The 18,519-nt window shown below is 41.1% G+C and overlaps 1 protein-coding gene across 1 annotated transcript in view; it reads left to right on the top strand.

The window, feature by feature from the left end:
* LOC310926794 (solute carrier family 12 member 7-like) overlaps positions 1-18,519 on the top strand; it is a 39,006-nt gene that overhangs the window by 16,249 nt on the left and 4,238 nt on the right. Inside the window, exons 5-24 of the mRNA XM_083888981.1 lie at positions 2,305-2,451; positions 6,194-6,248; positions 7,599-7,729; positions 7,831-7,955; positions 8,038-8,142; positions 9,532-9,743; positions 10,936-11,103; positions 11,195-11,293; positions 12,188-12,245; positions 12,350-12,524; positions 13,012-13,130; positions 13,229-13,327; positions 13,890-14,009; positions 14,167-14,271; positions 14,818-14,986; positions 15,289-15,484; positions 16,277-16,443; positions 17,436-17,567; positions 17,660-17,767; positions 18,299-18,388. Of these exons, the coding sequence (XP_083745107.1) occupies positions 2,305-2,451; positions 6,194-6,248; positions 7,599-7,729; positions 7,831-7,955; positions 8,038-8,142; positions 9,532-9,743; positions 10,936-11,103; positions 11,195-11,293; positions 12,188-12,245; positions 12,350-12,524; positions 13,012-13,130; positions 13,229-13,327; positions 13,890-14,009; positions 14,167-14,271; positions 14,818-14,986; positions 15,289-15,484; positions 16,277-16,443; positions 17,436-17,567; positions 17,660-17,767; positions 18,299-18,388 (2,580 nt within the window). The remainder of the gene's footprint in view (positions 1-2,304; positions 2,452-6,193; positions 6,249-7,598; positions 7,730-7,830; positions 7,956-8,037; positions 8,143-9,531; positions 9,744-10,935; positions 11,104-11,194; positions 11,294-12,187; positions 12,246-12,349; positions 12,525-13,011; positions 13,131-13,228; positions 13,328-13,889; positions 14,010-14,166; positions 14,272-14,817; positions 14,987-15,288; positions 15,485-16,276; positions 16,444-17,435; positions 17,568-17,659; positions 17,768-18,298; positions 18,389-18,519) is intronic.

Raw genomic sequence — 18,519 nt, 5'->3', positions numbered from 1 at the left:
TTGACATTGAAAAATGCTCGAATGTGACCTTTTAAAATAGTAAATAAATAAAAACATATAAGGCAGATATTTCACGTGCCGCTCATCCTCGTCGGCCTGCACAGTTTACATAACACTGGGCCTGATGGAATCTGAATTATTTCCATGTGGTGGCATTTAAAAAAAAAAAGAAAAGAAAATTCTATCCTCTGTGCTGAGCTGACACTGAAACCCAACCACCCCACAATAATAACAATAATAATAATGATAATAATAAGAATAATAAAGACCCATATTGTTAGCTGCAGGCCTGGTACAACAAACAGTTATCCCAGTGCGTGCGATCATAGGAAACCATTGTGAACAACAACAACACGTCCATTCTCTGTGGGTTTTTTATTGGCAGCGAAAACATGAAGAGTCTTTGGGTTAAAAAGAGACAACGGGGACCTCGGACTGTGTAGAAGCATTGATGGTGTACCGACTAACACCCGCCCACAGTCTGCACCGTCACGGTCGCTCTGCTCTTTTATTTTCCCCCCTTCATGAGTGAGTGAGTGAGCGAACAGAGGGAAATGTGAGGTTTGAGACTGAAGACGGAGCAGGAGAGACAACACTGCGACAGCGAGGGGGAGTTAACGCCGAGCAAGGCTAGAATAAGTAAGAGAGAGAAGGATGTGGGCGTCCCAGTCCGTCACATCAGTGCAGAGCAGAGTGGACGCGTCCCGGGACAAAGTGCTTTTATTTAGAAAAATGGTACGTGACACGCTTTATTTACACTGTCATTATTAACAGTGTTAGTTTGCAGCTGCATGAGTGGACGACAGTGAAGGCCGATGGTAGATTCATGCCTTTATCACCTCTCACTTTGATTATTATATTATTATATTATTATATTATGACTTTGCTTCACTCTGTGGTTTTCACTGCTTGTTCATAATGAACAGAAACTTAACTCATGTTACACCTGTACATCATTACATCGGCTCCCTGTGTATTTATTATGTGTTGTTAATTATTATTATTATTATTATTATTTTTTAAAGCCTCACACTCCAGCCACAGTTCTGATGTCGGACGACAAACTGCTTTTATGCTTTTGCCGACACTGAGGCTAAAGAAAACGAGATGAGACGGAGCTTTTTTTTTTTGGTGACAGCCGTACGCTGTGTAACAACTTAGTCAACTTTAGTTGATTCATTTCATGTAGTTATTGTTTACCGCAGCCTATTCTACACTTTTATCATCTTAAAAGTCAATATTTGTCTATATTGTACATTGATAGAGATATGAAAATTCATGTTTAATTTTTTATGTTTTATTAACTTTAACTTTGCTGCTGTGGCACTGCAGACACACCCACACACACATACTATATATATGAATATATATATAGTATGTGTGTGTGTGTATATATATATGTATATATATATTTTATTTATTTATTATTATTTATTGTATTTTATTTTTTAAATAAATACAGTTGGGGTTGGACTCATGCCAAAACATATGTTAAGTACCTCGACTTAATGTATGTTAAGATTCTGATTTTTACATTATCTATCTATCTATCTATCTATCTATCTATCTATCTATCTATCTATCTATCTATCTATCTATCTATCTATCTATCTATCTATCTATCTATCTATCTATCTATCTATCTATCTATCTATCTATCTATCTATCTATCCGTTAGCTTAGCTTAGCTAAGAAGACATTGCTATCTATCTATCTATCTATCTATCTATCTATCTATCTATCTATCTATCTATCTATCTATCTATCTATCTATCTATCTATCTATCTATCTATCTATCTATCTATCTATCTATCTATCTATCTATCTATCTATCTATCTATCTATCTATCTATCTATCTTTTAGCTAGCAAGCTATCATTTTAGCTAGCAACCTAGCAATCTACCTGTGTTTCCTACCATGTTTTAAGCTAATACTACACGATGAATACAGGAAATATTACGTCTTAACGTGATAGAAATATTTCCAGCAGCATTTCCTTGCTAAGCTGAACACGAGACACTAAACTGCTGCATCTGTTTTGGTCAAAATTTTGCCCCCGCTAACTTCTGTTATTTTCCTGACATCTTTTCACACCAGTAATAGAGCACAATCTGTTCATAAACACGATGGAACACGGTGTATTATTGTTTTATGACATTGGCAATCGGGAAATGCTGTAATAAAGTACTGGAATTGTGTTTTATTATCGGTGTTTTGGTGGCCTGTCCTCATCGTACATGTTCAGTGAAGGCTAACGGCTCATAATCTCATTCGCACACGTTTGTGTTGAATCCACCTCCAGGTCCCTCAGATGGGAACGTTCATCGGCGTTTACCTGCCGTGCATGCAGAACATCCTGGGCGTCATTCTCTTCCTGCGTCTCACCTGGATCGTCGGCACGGCCGGAATCCTGGGCTCCTTCGCCATCGTCAGCATGTGCTGCGTCTGCGTGAGTCGACGACACAATAAGTTTTCCAATTTTGAACATTCCTGGAATTTTGCAACACTACTCTTTCCACAATTGGTATCCAGAGTTCCCACAGGTCCTTGTGAATTTTGAAAACAAAAACATTTGCGAATTGCCCTAAACCATTGGTTCTCAAAGTGCGGCCTGGGGGCCAATGGCGGCCCGCAGAAACATTTCTGGCGGCCCCGCAATTAATTACAGTTGATAGTTTTAATCCAGGAGCGACTAAGCTTGTTAAATGTTTATTGGACATTACTGGATACAGACCAATAAGTGTAAACAAAAATACTGGGTATTTACCTGGTTTCTATATGGTGAATTTTAGTGTATTATTGGGTTATAAGCTGGTAATAAGCAGGTAGCGAGTAAATATAACAGAAATGCGTTACTTGGTATTAACCTGTAATTAGAAGGTAAGAACAATGGCCAAAATACTGGGTAATTACCAAGTAAATTATAAAGCGTTATTATATTAATGCTTAAATTACATTATATTAACGCTTAAATTACTTAACGCTAAACTGTAGAACTGCAATCTGGTCATTAAAATGATTACAAATGGGATTTCTTTCTGTTTTTTTTCTTTGGCAGCCCTCAGTCCAATGTTGGGTTCCTAAATTGGCCCTCAGGTATCAAAACTTTGAGAACCCCTGATCTAAACAGACGCACACTCTTAGAAATAAGGGTTCCTTCTACAAGGGCTGAGGTTCTACCTGGAACCATTTGATTCTGAAAACCCTTTTCCCAAAGAAAGGGTTTTTCAAGGGTTCTTGGTAACACTAATCGTTCCAGTAAGAACCATTTTGATCCAGAGAACCCTTTAAAACCCCTTTACTGAATAAAGGGTATTAAAAGGGTTCTTGATGGAACCCTCCAAAAGGGTTCCAGGTGGAACCTTTATAAAAAGGTTCTACCTGGAGCCAAAAAGGCTTCTCCTATGAGGACAAGCCGAAGAACCTTATATGGTTCTACTTAGCACTTTTATTTCTAAGAGTGTCCTCTTTTCACAAAATGATATTCAGGGTTCCCACAGGTTCTTGAAAATCCTTGAACCCCAAAATAGATATGGGTCATTGAAAGTTTTTGAGAATCACCCTAAATAGACACGAGTCGTTGAAAGTGCTTGTGTCGGCACATTCGGTCCTTGAATTTGAGGGAACTGGTCCTGGAAATGTCACTGAATTTGAAGAATATTTGTTTTGAAATAGCTTGGAATGGTTCGGCGGTAAAAAGGTGTAAAAATGACTGATATTGGCGTCTTCAGATACTCGAGGTTGTGATTTTGGTGTCGGTAAAGGACGGGCAGACGTGATGTTGATTCACTCTGTGATTGATGTTTGTTAAAAACACAAATCAACAACGTTCCCCTCGGGCTTTTCTGCATCAAACGTCTGAATGGAGCGATGATGTATCTGAGGTTGAGTCTGCGATTTTACGCTGCGTTAAAAAAGAAATAGAGACCAGCGATCGACCACACACACACACACACACACACACTCTCTCTCTCTCTCCTCTGACACTGTGGTGTTGTAGATTAACAGTGACTTTAATCTTCACTTGAGTGACTTTAGGGGAGATTCCCCTAAAAACAAGCAAAAAACGACTTATTTACTTGTACTCGTCAGCAGCTGCAGATGGCCAAACAGAACAGAGAGATGACTGTTTGGAAAGTTTGAGCTTAAATGCTCATCACTCATGTGATGTGATGTGAAGTATCACCACACAATGCCCTTTTTTTTTTTTTTTTTTGGACAATATACTGAACAGCTGGACGACAAATTCAAGGGAGAACGTGTTTTAGTGATTCTACAACTCGCTGAAGTCCAAACACCGTTCTTACAAAAGTGGTCCCGCCAAAATCTCCCCAGGGTTCACACAGTTTTAGATGGTTGGGCAACCTGTAAGAGCCTCTTCAGCCCATGGCGTCCACTTGGGCACGAAATGTGACCTTTTAAAATAGAAACAGTAGGTGGCGTCGTAACAAAACGAGGCCGATGTTAACCTTTCTTTCTCGCACAAAATTCAAGCACTTTCAATGACCGCACACTCTTGGAAATAAAAGTGATAAGTTGGCTTGTCCTCATAGGAGAACCCTTTTTGGCTCCAGGTAGAACCTTTTTATAAAGGTTCCACCTGGAACCCTTTTGGAGGGTTCCACCAAGAACCCTTTTATTCAGGAAAGGGTTTTTTAAAGGGTTCTCTGGATCAAAATGGTTCTTACTGGAACCATTAGTGTTACAAAGAACCCTTGAAAAACCCTTTCTTAGGGAAGAAAGGGTTCTTACAAAAGTGATCCTGCCAAAATCTACCCAGGGTTCACACACACGCAAGCACGCACGCACGCACGCACGCACACACACACACACACACACACACACACACACACACACACACACACACACACACACACACACACACACACACACACACACACACACACACACCTTGGTTGACATTAACTTCGAGGACTTTTCAAGGACTTTCCAGGACCATTTCCCCAAAAATTCACAGACCACAATGAATGTGCTGACATAGTTTGAGATGGTTGGGCAACCTGTAAGAGCCTCTTCAGCCCATGGCGTCCACTTGGGCATGAAATGTGACCTTTTAAAAAAGAAACAGTAGGTGGCACCGTAACAAACGAGGCCGATGTTAACCTTTCTTTCTCGCACAAAATTCAAGCACGTTCAATGACCGCACACTCTTAGAAATAAATGTGCTAAGTGGAACCATATAAGGTTCTTCGGCTTGTCCTCTTAGGAGAACCATTTTTGGCTCCAGGTGGAACTTTTTTATAAAGTTTCCACCTTGAACCCTTTTGGAGGGTTCCACCAAGAACCCTTTTAAAACCTTTTATTTAGGGGTTTTAAAGGGTTCTCTGGATCAAAATGGTGGGTTAGGGGTTAGGGTTAGCATTAGTGTTACCAAGAACCCTTGAAAAACCCTTTCTTTGGGAAAGGGGTTTTCAGAAACAAATGGTTCCAGGTAGAACCTCAGGCCTTGTAGAAGAAACCTTTTAGAACCCTTATTTCTAAGAGTGTGTGTCTGTTAAGGGCGATTCTCAACTTTTTGTAATTCATTGCGGGGCCGCCAAAAATGTTTCTGCGGGCCGCCATTGGCCCCCGGACCGCACTTTGAGAACCAATGGTTTAGGGCGATTCGCAATTTTTTTTTTTCAAAATTCACAAGCTTTCAAGGATTTCAAGGACCTGTGGGAACTCTGGATACCAATTGTGAAAAGAGTAGTGCTGCAAAATTCCAGGAATTTTCAAAATTGGAAAACTTCCATGGGAATTAACGTGAATACATTTTTTTTATTTTTTTTATTTTTTTTTTACCCTTATCCATACCAATTGAATGTTGGGAATTTGAATATAGTTGGTAAAATCTAGCATAATCTTTAGCTGAAACGATCAGATTTCATGCTAATCCTCAATCAAAGGCACATAGCACACGACTCACATGCATTGTGCATTCCTTCATCACATGACGTCACAGATGATTTCCACAAACCTGAACTACCGAAGCCCCGTATTTGAGCCCAAGGAACCCTAAAAAAATGGGTGCACAAAATCCAAGCACTTTCAATGACCCCACATTTATTTAGGGCAACTTCCACAAACTTTCAAGGACTTCAAGGACCCATGGGAACCCTGTCTCCTGACACATTCAATGTCTTTCCAGTTTGTCTTCCCTGAACCTAACATTTGTCCTCTCTGTGCAGACTCTGCTCACGGCCATATCAATGAGCGCCATAGCAACCAATGGCGTCGTTCCAGGTACGTTATTATTATGGGATGTTGCATTTTAATTCCCACAACTGCGTGTAAGACCAAGACTATGTAAACACAACTTAATATAATAATAATAATATGAAATGAATAGATGCAGTTCACCCCATGTCCTTGAGTTTGTATGTTCAGTTGAACACAAATTAAGATTTTTTTTTTTTTAATATTATAAAAGCTTTGTTTTTTTTCTTACCCTGTAATTTCAAAGGCTAACTGTAATTGTGCCAGAGTTTCCCTCTGGGGGAAATGTGGGCAATGTTCTGGCACAGCACACACAGTACACACAATCATTTATTGGAGTATTTCTAAAAGAGCCAAGAAATGATTTGATAATCACAATGTTACGTAAAGCCAGCAGGGATTCTGGGTTCAGCGGATACGTTTGGAGACGACCACAAGACAAATTTGACACTCCTCCGTTCTCCTCGTTGTCATTTTTTAAGAAACATTTTTAACGAAAACAAAGTCAAAGAAACGTTCGGTGCATCCAGAAGCCAAACAATGAATCTGGAAACAGTCTAAGGGTGAATTCCAATTCCTTGCTTAACCCTCAATCTCAAAAATGTGCGCTCCCTCTAGTCCAAGTGCTGTCCCGATTCTCAGAAAAATTAAGTTGAGGGGCAAGTTTAAGGGCTGTATCGCCCTCAATATTGAGATTTTCCGAGACCACCCTTGGGAGCAAGGGCTACCCAGAATGCATTGCGTGTTTGACATAACAAAGATGGCGCTGAAAGCAGCAAAAACGAGTACGCTACAAATGAAGTATTTTCTTTGTTAATAGAGATATAAAAATGATGAAAACCATTGTATTATCTTAGTTTAGGCCCATATTATGGATTACTGACATCATTGTTGCCTAACATTTATTTTTATTTTACGATCTTTTGTCAATAGTCGGCCGGTGCGGACACGCGATCGTTTGCTATGGTTTACTTTTCAATAAGTCGTGGTGTGTGGTAACTGTCAGCTGAATATTTGTATGAGTATCATCTTATAACTAACTGACAACCTAATAACTTGACTGACATAAATAAATAAAAATAAATAAATTAACTGATAAATAATCCTGACGTAAATGTGTTCTTCTTCTTCTTCTTCTTTTTTGGAGTTGACAGACTGGACGCAGCTTTCGCGTTATTCTGCCCCCTACAGTCTGAAGACGTATCTGCATTTAAGGGGTGTCCCATTTCTAAGTGACAAAATAACCCTCAATACTTGGTTTTGACCAGGGTAGGGGTTAGGTTAAGATAACCAGTTAAGATTAAGGGTTAAGATTGAGGGTTAAGATAGGAATTGGAATTGGCCCAAAGTCTAAGTGGGATTTATGTGTCTCCACAGCTGGTGGCGCCTACTACATGATCTCCAGATCTTTGGGTCCTGAGTTTGGAGGAGCAGTTGGACTCTGTTTCTACCTGGGGACGACCTTCGCCGGGTCCATGTACATCCTGGGAACCATAGAGATTCTGCTGGTGTGTTTTCACGCAGACAGACGAGGCGACACCCGTCGTTACTACACTTACTTACTGCACTTTGTTGTTGTTCTTCTGTCTCCTCTTGTCTCCTCCGGCAGACGTACATCATCCCAACGGCGACGGTGTTCAAAGAAGGCGAAGACGCGGCCATGCGCAACAACATGCGCGTGTACGGCACAGGCTGCTTGGTCCTCATGGCGCTGGTGGTGTTTGTCGGGGTGAAGTACGTAAAACACGCACACGCACGCGTACGCGGAAGAACGCGCGTGTGCTCACTTGCGTTTGCTCCATCGTTTTCTCTGCAGGTACGTGAACAAACTGGCTCTGGTGTTTCTGGCCTGCGTGGTTCTCTCCATCATGGCCACGTACGCAGGCGTCATCAAGAGCATCATCGAACCACCCGAGTTTAAGTGAGTCGCCGAGACACGTTCTCAGGATTTAAAGCTCTGATGTGCGATGTTGGGCTGATGTTTGGTTCATTTGCAAACGGGCTCTGTCAAGCAATACTATCAGACCTAAGTGAGGTAGCATTTGTGGGTATGCAGTAGTAGTAGCGCAGGGACAGGTGGCGCGTGATGTTTTGATCAGCAGAGGTGGAAAGTAACTAAATACATTTACTCAAGTTACTGTATTGAATACTTTTTTTGAGTGTTTTGTATTTTTTAAGTACAATTTAAAATCCGGATTTTGTATTTTACTTGAGTACATATTGACTCAAGTATTGTACTTAGTTACTTTATAAATCCTATCCGTTACTGAGTAAGACAATAAATATACACCAGAACCAGACCAATGATTAGCATCAGCACTGGTGAGTGACGTAATATCCTGTATCGCGCCGGGCGCGTGAGCTCCAAAATAGTTTTGGATTTCTGACCCCTTGTCATATTTCTACTACCCTCACACCCCACGCAAAGTAACTAAGTATATTTTTCTTAAAGTACATTTCAAATTAACTACTTTTTACTTCTACTTTAGTACATTTTCATCAAAGTATTGGTACTAATATTTTAGTACTTTTTCCACCTCTGTTGATCAGTGGAATTCACTTCTCAAGTTTTTCGTTTTTTTTGGTCAAATTCCAGCCCGTTTGCAGTCGTCTAGCTTTACTCAAGCAATGTTGCGGCGGTAGCACCATGAAGTCTGAACACAGTCATACTGAAAAGAACACGGGGAGCGTCGTGTGCAGCTGATTGATTGATTGAGGAATAGCGTTGACGTTAAACTTTGCATCAAATCTGATTTTTGCAACCCTACTCTTTTCCTTGAAATCCTTGAAAGTTTATGAATTTGAAAAACAAAAACAAGGAACCTGGAGACTTTTTGAGGATCACCCTAAATGGACATGTGGTCATTGAAAGAGCTTAAATTTCGTGCAAGAAAGAAAGAAAGAAAGAAAGAAGTGAACTTGATATTTAGCTCAAAGTCCCCCTTCTTTGTTTACAACGCCCCCCACTGTTTCATCCCCTGCGTTGCATGATGTACGTAGGCCTACGCAGGACAAATGCGGAGTCATAATCACTAGCGTTGTTGTGGACACTGTCCACTGTCTCTCAGTACTTGAATTTGAGGGAGTTGGTCCTCGAAAGACCTGGAAAAGTCCTTGAATTTGATGCCAAACCAAGGTGTTGGAGTGATTTGGCTCACGTTTGTTTGCTGTCTCTACAAAGAGACCGTTTGGTCAAGCCTGCACAGTCGCATCTTCACCTCCCTCCTGTCGTAAAAGCAGCACTTTCAGATTGAGATGCAGCGTCACACGTTGTCTAACCCACGCCGCGCTCGTCTCCGTCTCATTCCAGCGTCTGTTTGTTGGGCAACCGCTCGCTGAAGAACGAAAAGTTTGAGACGTGCGCAAAGACGGAGCTGGTGAAAAACAGGACGGTGAAGAGCGAGCTGTGGCCGCTCTTCTGCAACAGTGAACTCCCCAACGCCACCTGCGACGAATACTTCATCCTGAACAACCTGACGGAGATACGGGCCATACCGGGTCTCCTGAGTGGAGTTATCAAAGGTGAGAAGGGATGCGGAAATCCTGGGAGTTTCACCTGTGCCACGTTTGAGATGCAGTAAATGATCAACTGTATCACAGCAGACAATGGAAAACTCATATTTCCTTGAGCTTTGATGCAAAATTCTCCTCCTGATTTATCTTCTTTTCACAATAAAGCAGTGTTTTTGAGCCCCCAAAATGGACAAGTTAAACTCTTAGTAAAATGGTAACAAGACCTTAGGGGAAAAACACTAAAACTGGACTTAAGTAAACAGTAAAGATTGTAACCCTTCACTCAGAACAGAGTTTGACCCAATATGGCGTCTCCTCCCATTGGCTGGAACCTGGACCTAACCCCAACCCCAACCCCATCCCCAACCCCAACCCCAACCATAACCCCAACCCTAACCCTAACCCCAACCCCAATGCCAACCCCAACCCCAACCCTAACCGCAACCCCAACCCCAACCCTAACCCTTACCCTAACCCGAACCCCAACCCAACCCCAACCCTAACCCTAACCCTAACCCTTGTACTGACAGATGTTATGCTCAGTCAGCTTAAAGACTTTGTCAAAGTTCACGGATCGTTCGGAAAAAAACCGTGTAGGACGTGCTAACGATTAGCTGCAAGCTGAACCGGAAACTGCCAACAAAGCTAAAAGGGCATGTGTCGCCACCTAGTGTCGTGGAGGCAGACACACACTACTCAGTTATTTATTTAATTAATTTTTTTTAAATTTTAAATGTATTTTTTTTATTTTGATGCCAGGATAATAAAATGAGAATACAACGCCAATGGTTTCCCACTTTTTGTGGAGCAAGAAAGGCTCAATTTCATTGGAGAGAATCAGCTTCCTGTTTAACGGCGACACGTGAATGTTTATCATCGTTTCAGAGCTGAAACGCTTGTTTTCGTTTGAAAATGCTGTTTTTAAATGGATTATTGTGGATGTAGCCTGACTCTTAATGTTCTACTTTTCTTGTTTTTTTTATTATTATTATTATTATTATTATTAATAAATAATAATAAATAATTTAAAAAAGGGGGGAATAAATAAAATGTCACTGTCATCCCTGAGGTACAAAAATACCCTGGCGTCAAACACACAGTTCCCATGTCATTTCCAAACAGCAGATTTCACAAAGATGTCAATGAAGGTCTTATTTTTTTCTCAATTCTGTGTGTGTGTGTGTGTGTGTGTGTGTGTCAGATAACCTGTGGAGCACCTATGGTCCAGCTGGTATGTACATAGAGAAGAAAAACCAGCCGTCGGCACCGGCCCAGGAAGCTGTGGAAACGTATAACAAACATTACGTCTACAACGACATCAGCACGTACTTCACTCTGCTGGTGGGGATCTACTTCCCCTCGGTCACAGGTAACTGAGCAGAAAAGTGTTGTGTCATTTTGAATTCAGATGCAGTTCTTCACTAACGTGTCTCTCTCTCTATATCTGTGTGTGTCTTCAGGTATAATGGCTGGTTCTAATCGGTCAGGTGACCTCAGAAATGCCCAGAAGTCCATCCCAATAGGAACCATCATGGCTATTCTCACCACCTCCTTCATCTGTATCCTTTGCACTCGCTCATGGGCCATTAAAGGCCACACAGAGCAAACACAGGGCAGTTCTGCATAACAACACACACACACACACACACACACACACGACTTACAGAAGTTATAGAGAGAGATAAATGGTTTATACGTTAAAATGCAAATTGCAAATTGCAGTCAGTCAAGTGTCAAAGTGTAAGATCTGTTGTAAAACACTGACCTTGTCAGGACCAGTAGTCCTCATGGAGACCAAAACCTTGTCCTACTGAGGCAGTTTGGGGGTAAAATTTGAATTGAAAAATTACTTTATTCTCGTAATATTACGACTTTATTCTGTGAATTTATGATGTTATTCTCATAAAAGTACAACTTTATTCACATAATATTACAACTTTATTGTCGCAAAATTACGACTTTATTCTCATAATATTACAACTTTATTCTCACAATATTACAACTTTATTCTCGTAAAATTATGATGTTATTCGGATAATATTACGACTTTATTCTCATAAAATTCGACTTTATTCTCATAAAATTACGACTTTATTCTCATAAAATTACGACTTTATTCTCACAATATTATGACTTTATTCTCATAATATTACAACTTTATTCTCACAATATTACAACTTTATTCGGATAATATTACGACTTTATTCTCATAATATTGCAACTTTATTCTTGTGAAATTATGCCGTTATTCGGATAATATTACAACTTTATTCTCATAAAATTACGACTTTATTCTCACAACATTATGACTTTATTCTCACAATATTACGACTTTATCATAATATCACGACTTTATCCTCATAATATTCCGACTTTATTCTCATAATATCACATTTATTTCACATGAACACGATGGTGTTGATGGCGTCTTTTCTTCTTAACGTGGCGCTCAGACCTGTCCTGCGTGGTCCTGTTTGGAGCCTGTATTGAAGGAGTGGTGCTGAGAGACAAGTGCGTCTGATCCTCACTGTAAACATATGCAGAAAAACAATCGTTAGCATCATAAACACGTCTGTGTGTGTGTGTGTGTGTGTGTGTGTGTGTGTGTGTCTCAGGTTTGGTTTCTCGGTGAAGAAAAACCCAGTGATTGGTATTCTGGCGTGGCCGTCGCCCTGGGTGATTGTGATTGGCTCCTTCTTCTCCTGCTGTGGGGCGGGGCTTCAGAGCCTCACCGGCGCCCCCCGGCTATTGCAGGCTATTGCCCGGGACGGTCTCATCCCGTTCTTACAGGTCAGTGTTTAACCATAGTGATATATATATATATATCATTATAGTTCAAAAGTTTGGGGTCACTTAGAAATTTTTTTTTTGAGACGAAAAAAATCAAATTTTTGAGACGAAAAAAATAAAATTTGAGATGAAAAAATTCAAATTTAAGGAAAACTTTTTTGAGAAAAAAAAATAATAATTTGGGTACATTGTGTTTGCTAATGGCGTTAGAAGGCTATTGGGTGATTAGAAAACCCTTGAAAACCCTTGTGCAATGATGTTAGCACAGCTGAAAACAGTTTTGTTGGTTCTAAAAATCATTATTTCTTATCTTGTCAATGTCTTGACTATTATTTTGTATTCATTTTGCAACTCTTTTGATGAATAAAAGTGTGACTTTTAATGGAAAACACCAAAAAATTTTATAGGTGACCCCAAACTTTTGAACGGTAGTGTACGTGTTGCAAAAGTTTGCCTCGATTGACCGTTTGTCTTCCGTGTTTCTCAGGTCTTTGGTCACGGAAAAGCCAACGGTGAACCTACGTGGGCTCTGTTACTGACGGTCGGGATCTGTGAGATCGGAATCCTCATCGCTTCTCTGGACGCTGTCGCCCCCATTCTCTCCATGTAAACCCCCCCCCCCCCCAGCATTTTAAACCAGTTTTACCTTTGACAAAAAATGAAAACAATATCGCCATCAACGTTGTTTTCTCTTGTGCGCTCAGGTTCTTCCTCATGTGTTACCTGTTTGTCAACTTGGCCTGTGCCGTGCAGACTTTGCTGCGTACGCCCAACTGGAGACCGCGCTTCAAGTTCTATCACTGGTGAGGACGACGTCTAACTCCACTTTCTGTCTCCAACACGTTCTTACTCTGTGAGATCCAGACTCAAAAACAGAGGTGTGATAGGGCCTTTTTCTTTGGCACCCCCTACCTGTCCATGTGAGAGAGCTATCCAGACCCATTAGTCTCCGGAAGAGGCGAAAGTCGGCAAAGTGTTCTATTCTTGGCTGCACAGTGCAGCACAGAGTTCTACACAAACTTCCAGCCTCAGAGGATTTACATTTTATACATGTAAATCCAAATGCTAACTGCTGTTAGCTGCCGGAGCCTCAGTGACGCTGACGTAGTTTCCTGTGTCTCATTTGCATATTTAAAGAGACAGGCACTCAAAAGCGAGCGTTCTGAACAGGGCTGTTTTGGCAGAGTGATTGAACTGCTGTGGTGCTTCATCCTTAAGGTGTTTTGACCAAAGCATGTCACAGACATGTTCATTAGGACACCAGGGAACTAGCTTCATTTGGAGTAAGAGGGTAATAATAAAAATCTACTTTAATGGTTTGATCCGTGGTCGCTTCAGCCTCTGTTTCTGTGTGGTCTCATCCAGGACTCTTTCCTTCTTGGGGATGAGTCTGTGTCTCTCCCTCATGTTCGTCTCGTCCTGGTACTACGCCCTGGTTGCCGTGGTGATCGCAGGATGCATCTACAAGTACATAGAGTACAGAGGGTGAGTCTGACCGGGGGTTTTTAGGTCAGGCGACCTATAATTTCAGATTTTTACACAATCGCCGCAAGATTTGATGAAAACAGATGAAAACAACGTGCTGTAGTTGTTATTTAAGCGTTGAATTCAGCAAATCCATCTTTTTTTTTGGGGTTCGCAGAGCAGAGAAGGAGTGGGGAGACGGAATCCGAGGCCTGTCCTTGAACGCGGCGCGATACGCTCTGATCCGCCTGGAGGAAGTTCCGCTGCACACCAAAAACTGGAGGTGAGCATTTTTGCCTTTAATGCTAATGTGTTTATTGTCAATTTAGACACTTTTGATCTGAGCGTAGTGTTCATGGAAAGTAATTCAAAGTCCGAGTTTTTTCAAATATGCATGTGTCGTTGGTGTGAATTTATATGATAATTTACTTCATTTGACTATTATTCCTATTATTAAAGGTGCATTATGTAATAAACTGGCCGTAAAATCCTCCTAATATGTCACAGAGACTCAGGAATAATGTTCATATAACAAACTGAACTCACCAACAACAACAGTACAGACAAAATATTTGCATTAAAAGCAATATTTTGCAGACTGCAAATCATGTTTATGTTTTGAAATCATGTTTTGGCATGTGGCACCACCTACCGCCGTCTTCTAATCATTGCAGTCAGTAGAGTCTCAGCTGCCGAGCAACCATGGGTTGCCAGTTATGTCAGAAAACAAAACCTAAAATTTTGAATTTGAATGTAGTAACTGTTTTTGGCCACATTCTTACATATGGCACCTTTAATGGCCATTTTTCACACCCCTGTCTGTCTTCAGGCCTCAGGTGCTGGTGCTGTGTAAACTGGACTCAGACCTGGCGGTGAAACACCCGCGTCTCCTGACGTTCACCACGCAGCTCAAAGCCGGGAAGGGACTGACCATCGTCTGCTCCGTCCTGGAGGGAACCTTCATGACCCGGGGCAACGAGGCCAAGACTGGAGAACAGGTTTTTCCTTTGTTTACTGTACACTAACGTTCAAAATAATAATAACATCATTGCACAAGTCTTTTCAAGGGTTTTCTAATCATCCAATAGTCTTCTAACGCCATTAGTAAACACAATGTACCGTTAGAACACTGGAAATGTACATTAACAATGTATAGAGTGTATTTCTGATTCATTTAATGTTATATTCTTTTAAAAAAAATTGCTTTTCCTTCAAAAATAATGACATTTCTAAGTGACCCCAAACTTGTGAACTGTAGCGTATATTTCACTCTCGTCCCTCCATTTGCCTTCTCCTACAGAACATGAAATCTGCCATGGCTGAAGAGAAAACCAAGGGTTTCTCCCACGTGGTGGTGTCGTCCAACCTGCGAGATGGTTTCTCCCTGCTCATCCAGTCAGCAGGACTGGGAGGAATGAAGCACAACACCGTCCTGATGGCCTGGCCGGCGGGCTGGAAACAGGCCCAGGACTCTTCTGCGAGGAGGAATTTCATAGGTGTGTGAACCACACAGGAGTTTGACACAATCAAAACGTTTGATTGTAACGTCACGGTTAATCAGAAAGGTTTTAATCAGGTGTGGGAATCACCAGACGTGGTCCACGATACCAATAATACCGCGATACAATTCCGTAATCATCGATATCGCAAGGTGATTCGTCACGATATCAAAACAAAAACGTTAGCGTGAAAACGCAGAGAGAAAAAATAATAATTTGAGAAAAAAAAAAAAAATTTAGAAAATTTTTTTTTTTTTAGAAAAAAAAAAAATAATTTTAGAAAAAATTTAAATTTTGAGACTAAAATTAAAATTTTAAGACGAAAAAAATCAAATTTTGAGACGAAAAAAATCAAATTTGAGGAAAACTTTTTTTGAGAAAAAAAAAATGTATTTGGGTACATTGTGTTTGCTAATGGCGTTAGAAGGCTATTGGGTAATTTGAAAACCCTTGTGCAATGATGTTAGCACAGCTGAAAACAGTTTTGTTTGTTCTAAAAATCATTATTTCTAATCTTGTCAATGTCTTGACTTTTATTTTCTATTAATTTTGCAACTCTTTTGATAAATAAAAGTGTGACTTTTAATGGTAAACACCAAAAAATTGTATAGGTGACCCCAAACTTTTGAACGGTAGTGTACGTGTTGCAAAAGTTTGCCTCGATTGACCGTTTGTCTTCCGTGTTTCTCAGAAAACGCAGAGAGAGCGAAGTGCATAAAGCCTTACGTGTTGAACGTTGACGCGAGCGTCTCTTAACGTAGCTTTCGTAAAAACCTTCCACCCTTCCAGAAACGGTGAGAGAGACGACCTCGGCGCAGCAGGCTCTGCTGGTCGCCAAGAACATCGACCACTTCCCCGGCAACATGGATCGTCTGGAGGGACACGTGGACGTGTGGTGGATCGTCCACGACGGCGGCCTCCTCATGTTGCTGCCGTTCTTAATCAGTCAACACAAGGTGTGTTCATGTGAGCTGTGTGTGTGTGTGTGTGTGTGTGTGTGTGTGTGTGTGTGTGTGTGTGTGTGTGGTCCAGTGTGTAAGAATGAGCGCCATCTAGTGGTGGAGACTGCAGACTGCAACAAATGGAGGTTTTATCCTTCACTTTCCAACTGGGTGTCGGAAAACTACGGTGGCCTTCACACGCCACGGATAATGGCGTTCTTTGTTTTGCGTAGTGATGCTGCACTCCAGCTGGAAACATGGATCCAAATCAAGCTAGCCATTGTTAGCAAAAAAACTTTCCGATAACAACGCTCTACTCTACGTGACATTTTGCACACGGTTTAAAAACGAAACTGTCCTTTCTAAACGACTGTTTTTCTGTGAAACAAATACAACGTACATTCTATGAATGGTAGCGGTGTTAGTATGGTGGCGGCCATCTTGGAAGCCCACGTTGAGGTTGTCGAGGTTGCTCTGAGTTTCGGGAAGTAGAAAATCAGAGTTCAGAATTTCCATGACCTTGGAAATTCCAAAGTTCTGACTACATATGGAATGGTTCGTTCTGTCGGGCTGATGCACACAAAATGGCCGCCCTTACCCCAAAGTAATATAGTACAAAGTGCTTTTGTTGTTGGGGAGCAACAACAAAAGACAATATAATAATTATGAACTAAATGCCACAGTTATTATTATACTTGTTGAAATACTCGGAACTCGCATTTAAATTTTTCTCCCAATTTCCTGGAAATCTGGAAATCACAACATCAGGGGCTGCACTCGTGTGCAATTTTGCACATCGGGAACTCGTATTTACTATAATTCTGAAAGCACGTGAAGGCAACATTACTTCAAGGCTATGGAAACCAAACCTTTAATAACCAGCGTCTCATGAGAAGCAAATATCAAAATTATACAGCTATACAAACACATGGTGATGGTTGAATAAATGAATTCCTGCCACACGGGACCTTCACGTGTTAAAGTAAAAGTAAAATAATCATCTTCAGGTCTGGAGGAATTGCAAAATGAGAATCTTCACAGTGGCCCAGATGGACGACAACTCCATCCAGATGAAGAAAGACCTGCAGATGTTCCTCTACCACTTACGTCTGGACGCACAGGTGGAGGTGGTGGAAATGGTGAGCGAGTCGTTGTTTGTCGTCGTTGCGAGTCGTGACGTCTCTCGGCGCTTTGGTCTCCTCACCGTTTTTTCCCTCTCCGTCGCTTGCAGCACGACAGCGACATCTCGGCGTTCACCTACGAGAAGACGCTGAGGATGGAGCAGAGGTCGCAGATGCTCAAGCAGATGCAGCTGTCTCGCACCGAGAGGGAGAGAGAGGTAACACGACAGTGTATTTATTCAATCATCATCTCGTCTTGTTCTCAGGATATGTACGGAAGAGGATTAGGGCCACACAGGAAAAAAACATTTGGGTTCTGACTTTAAATAATATAAAATAATTCTGAGAATAAATCAGAACTCTTGGAATTAAGTCAGAATTCTGAGAATAAAGTCCAAATTCTGAGTTTTAAAGCCCAAATTCTGAGTTTTTAAGTCAGAATTCTGAGAATAAAGTCTGAAATCAGAGTTTTAAAGTCAGAATTTTGAGAATTAAGTGAGAATTCTGAGTTTTAAGTGAGAATTCTGAGTTTAAAGTCAAAATTCTGAATTTAAAGTCAGAATTCTGAGAATAAAGTCAGAATTATGTTTCTGTAGATTTGAGATCATTACATGTATTTTTTTTTGCAGTGTGCGGCAAAAATTAGAAACTAAACTCCATCTCGTGCGGCTATCAAGGCGTAGCATCACTTCTGCTCTTGTTGACCTTGTGAATTCTCCCTCCCTCCCCCGACTGGACGATTGACTCAGATTCAGAGCATCTCAGACGTTTCTCGCGGCTCCATTAGGAGGAAGAAGTCGCCCCCTAACTTCAACATACTGTGCATACCGGAGGACGAGGTAGCAGACCTCCGCTAACTAACAGACCTCCACCGCGCACAGCGCCATCTCTCTCTCCATTTGTCCATTATTCATGACCTTCATTTCCCTCGCCGTCGCCATCTTTTCATGACCGGGACAACGTTCACTGA

Source organism: Microchirus variegatus, assembly GCF_963457635.1.
Source record: "Microchirus variegatus genome assembly, chromosome: 5".
In the NCBI taxonomy this organism is placed as follows: Eukaryota; Metazoa; Chordata; class Actinopteri; order Pleuronectiformes; family Soleidae; genus Microchirus; species Microchirus variegatus.
This window is presented reverse-complemented; position numbering and strand designations above follow the sequence as displayed.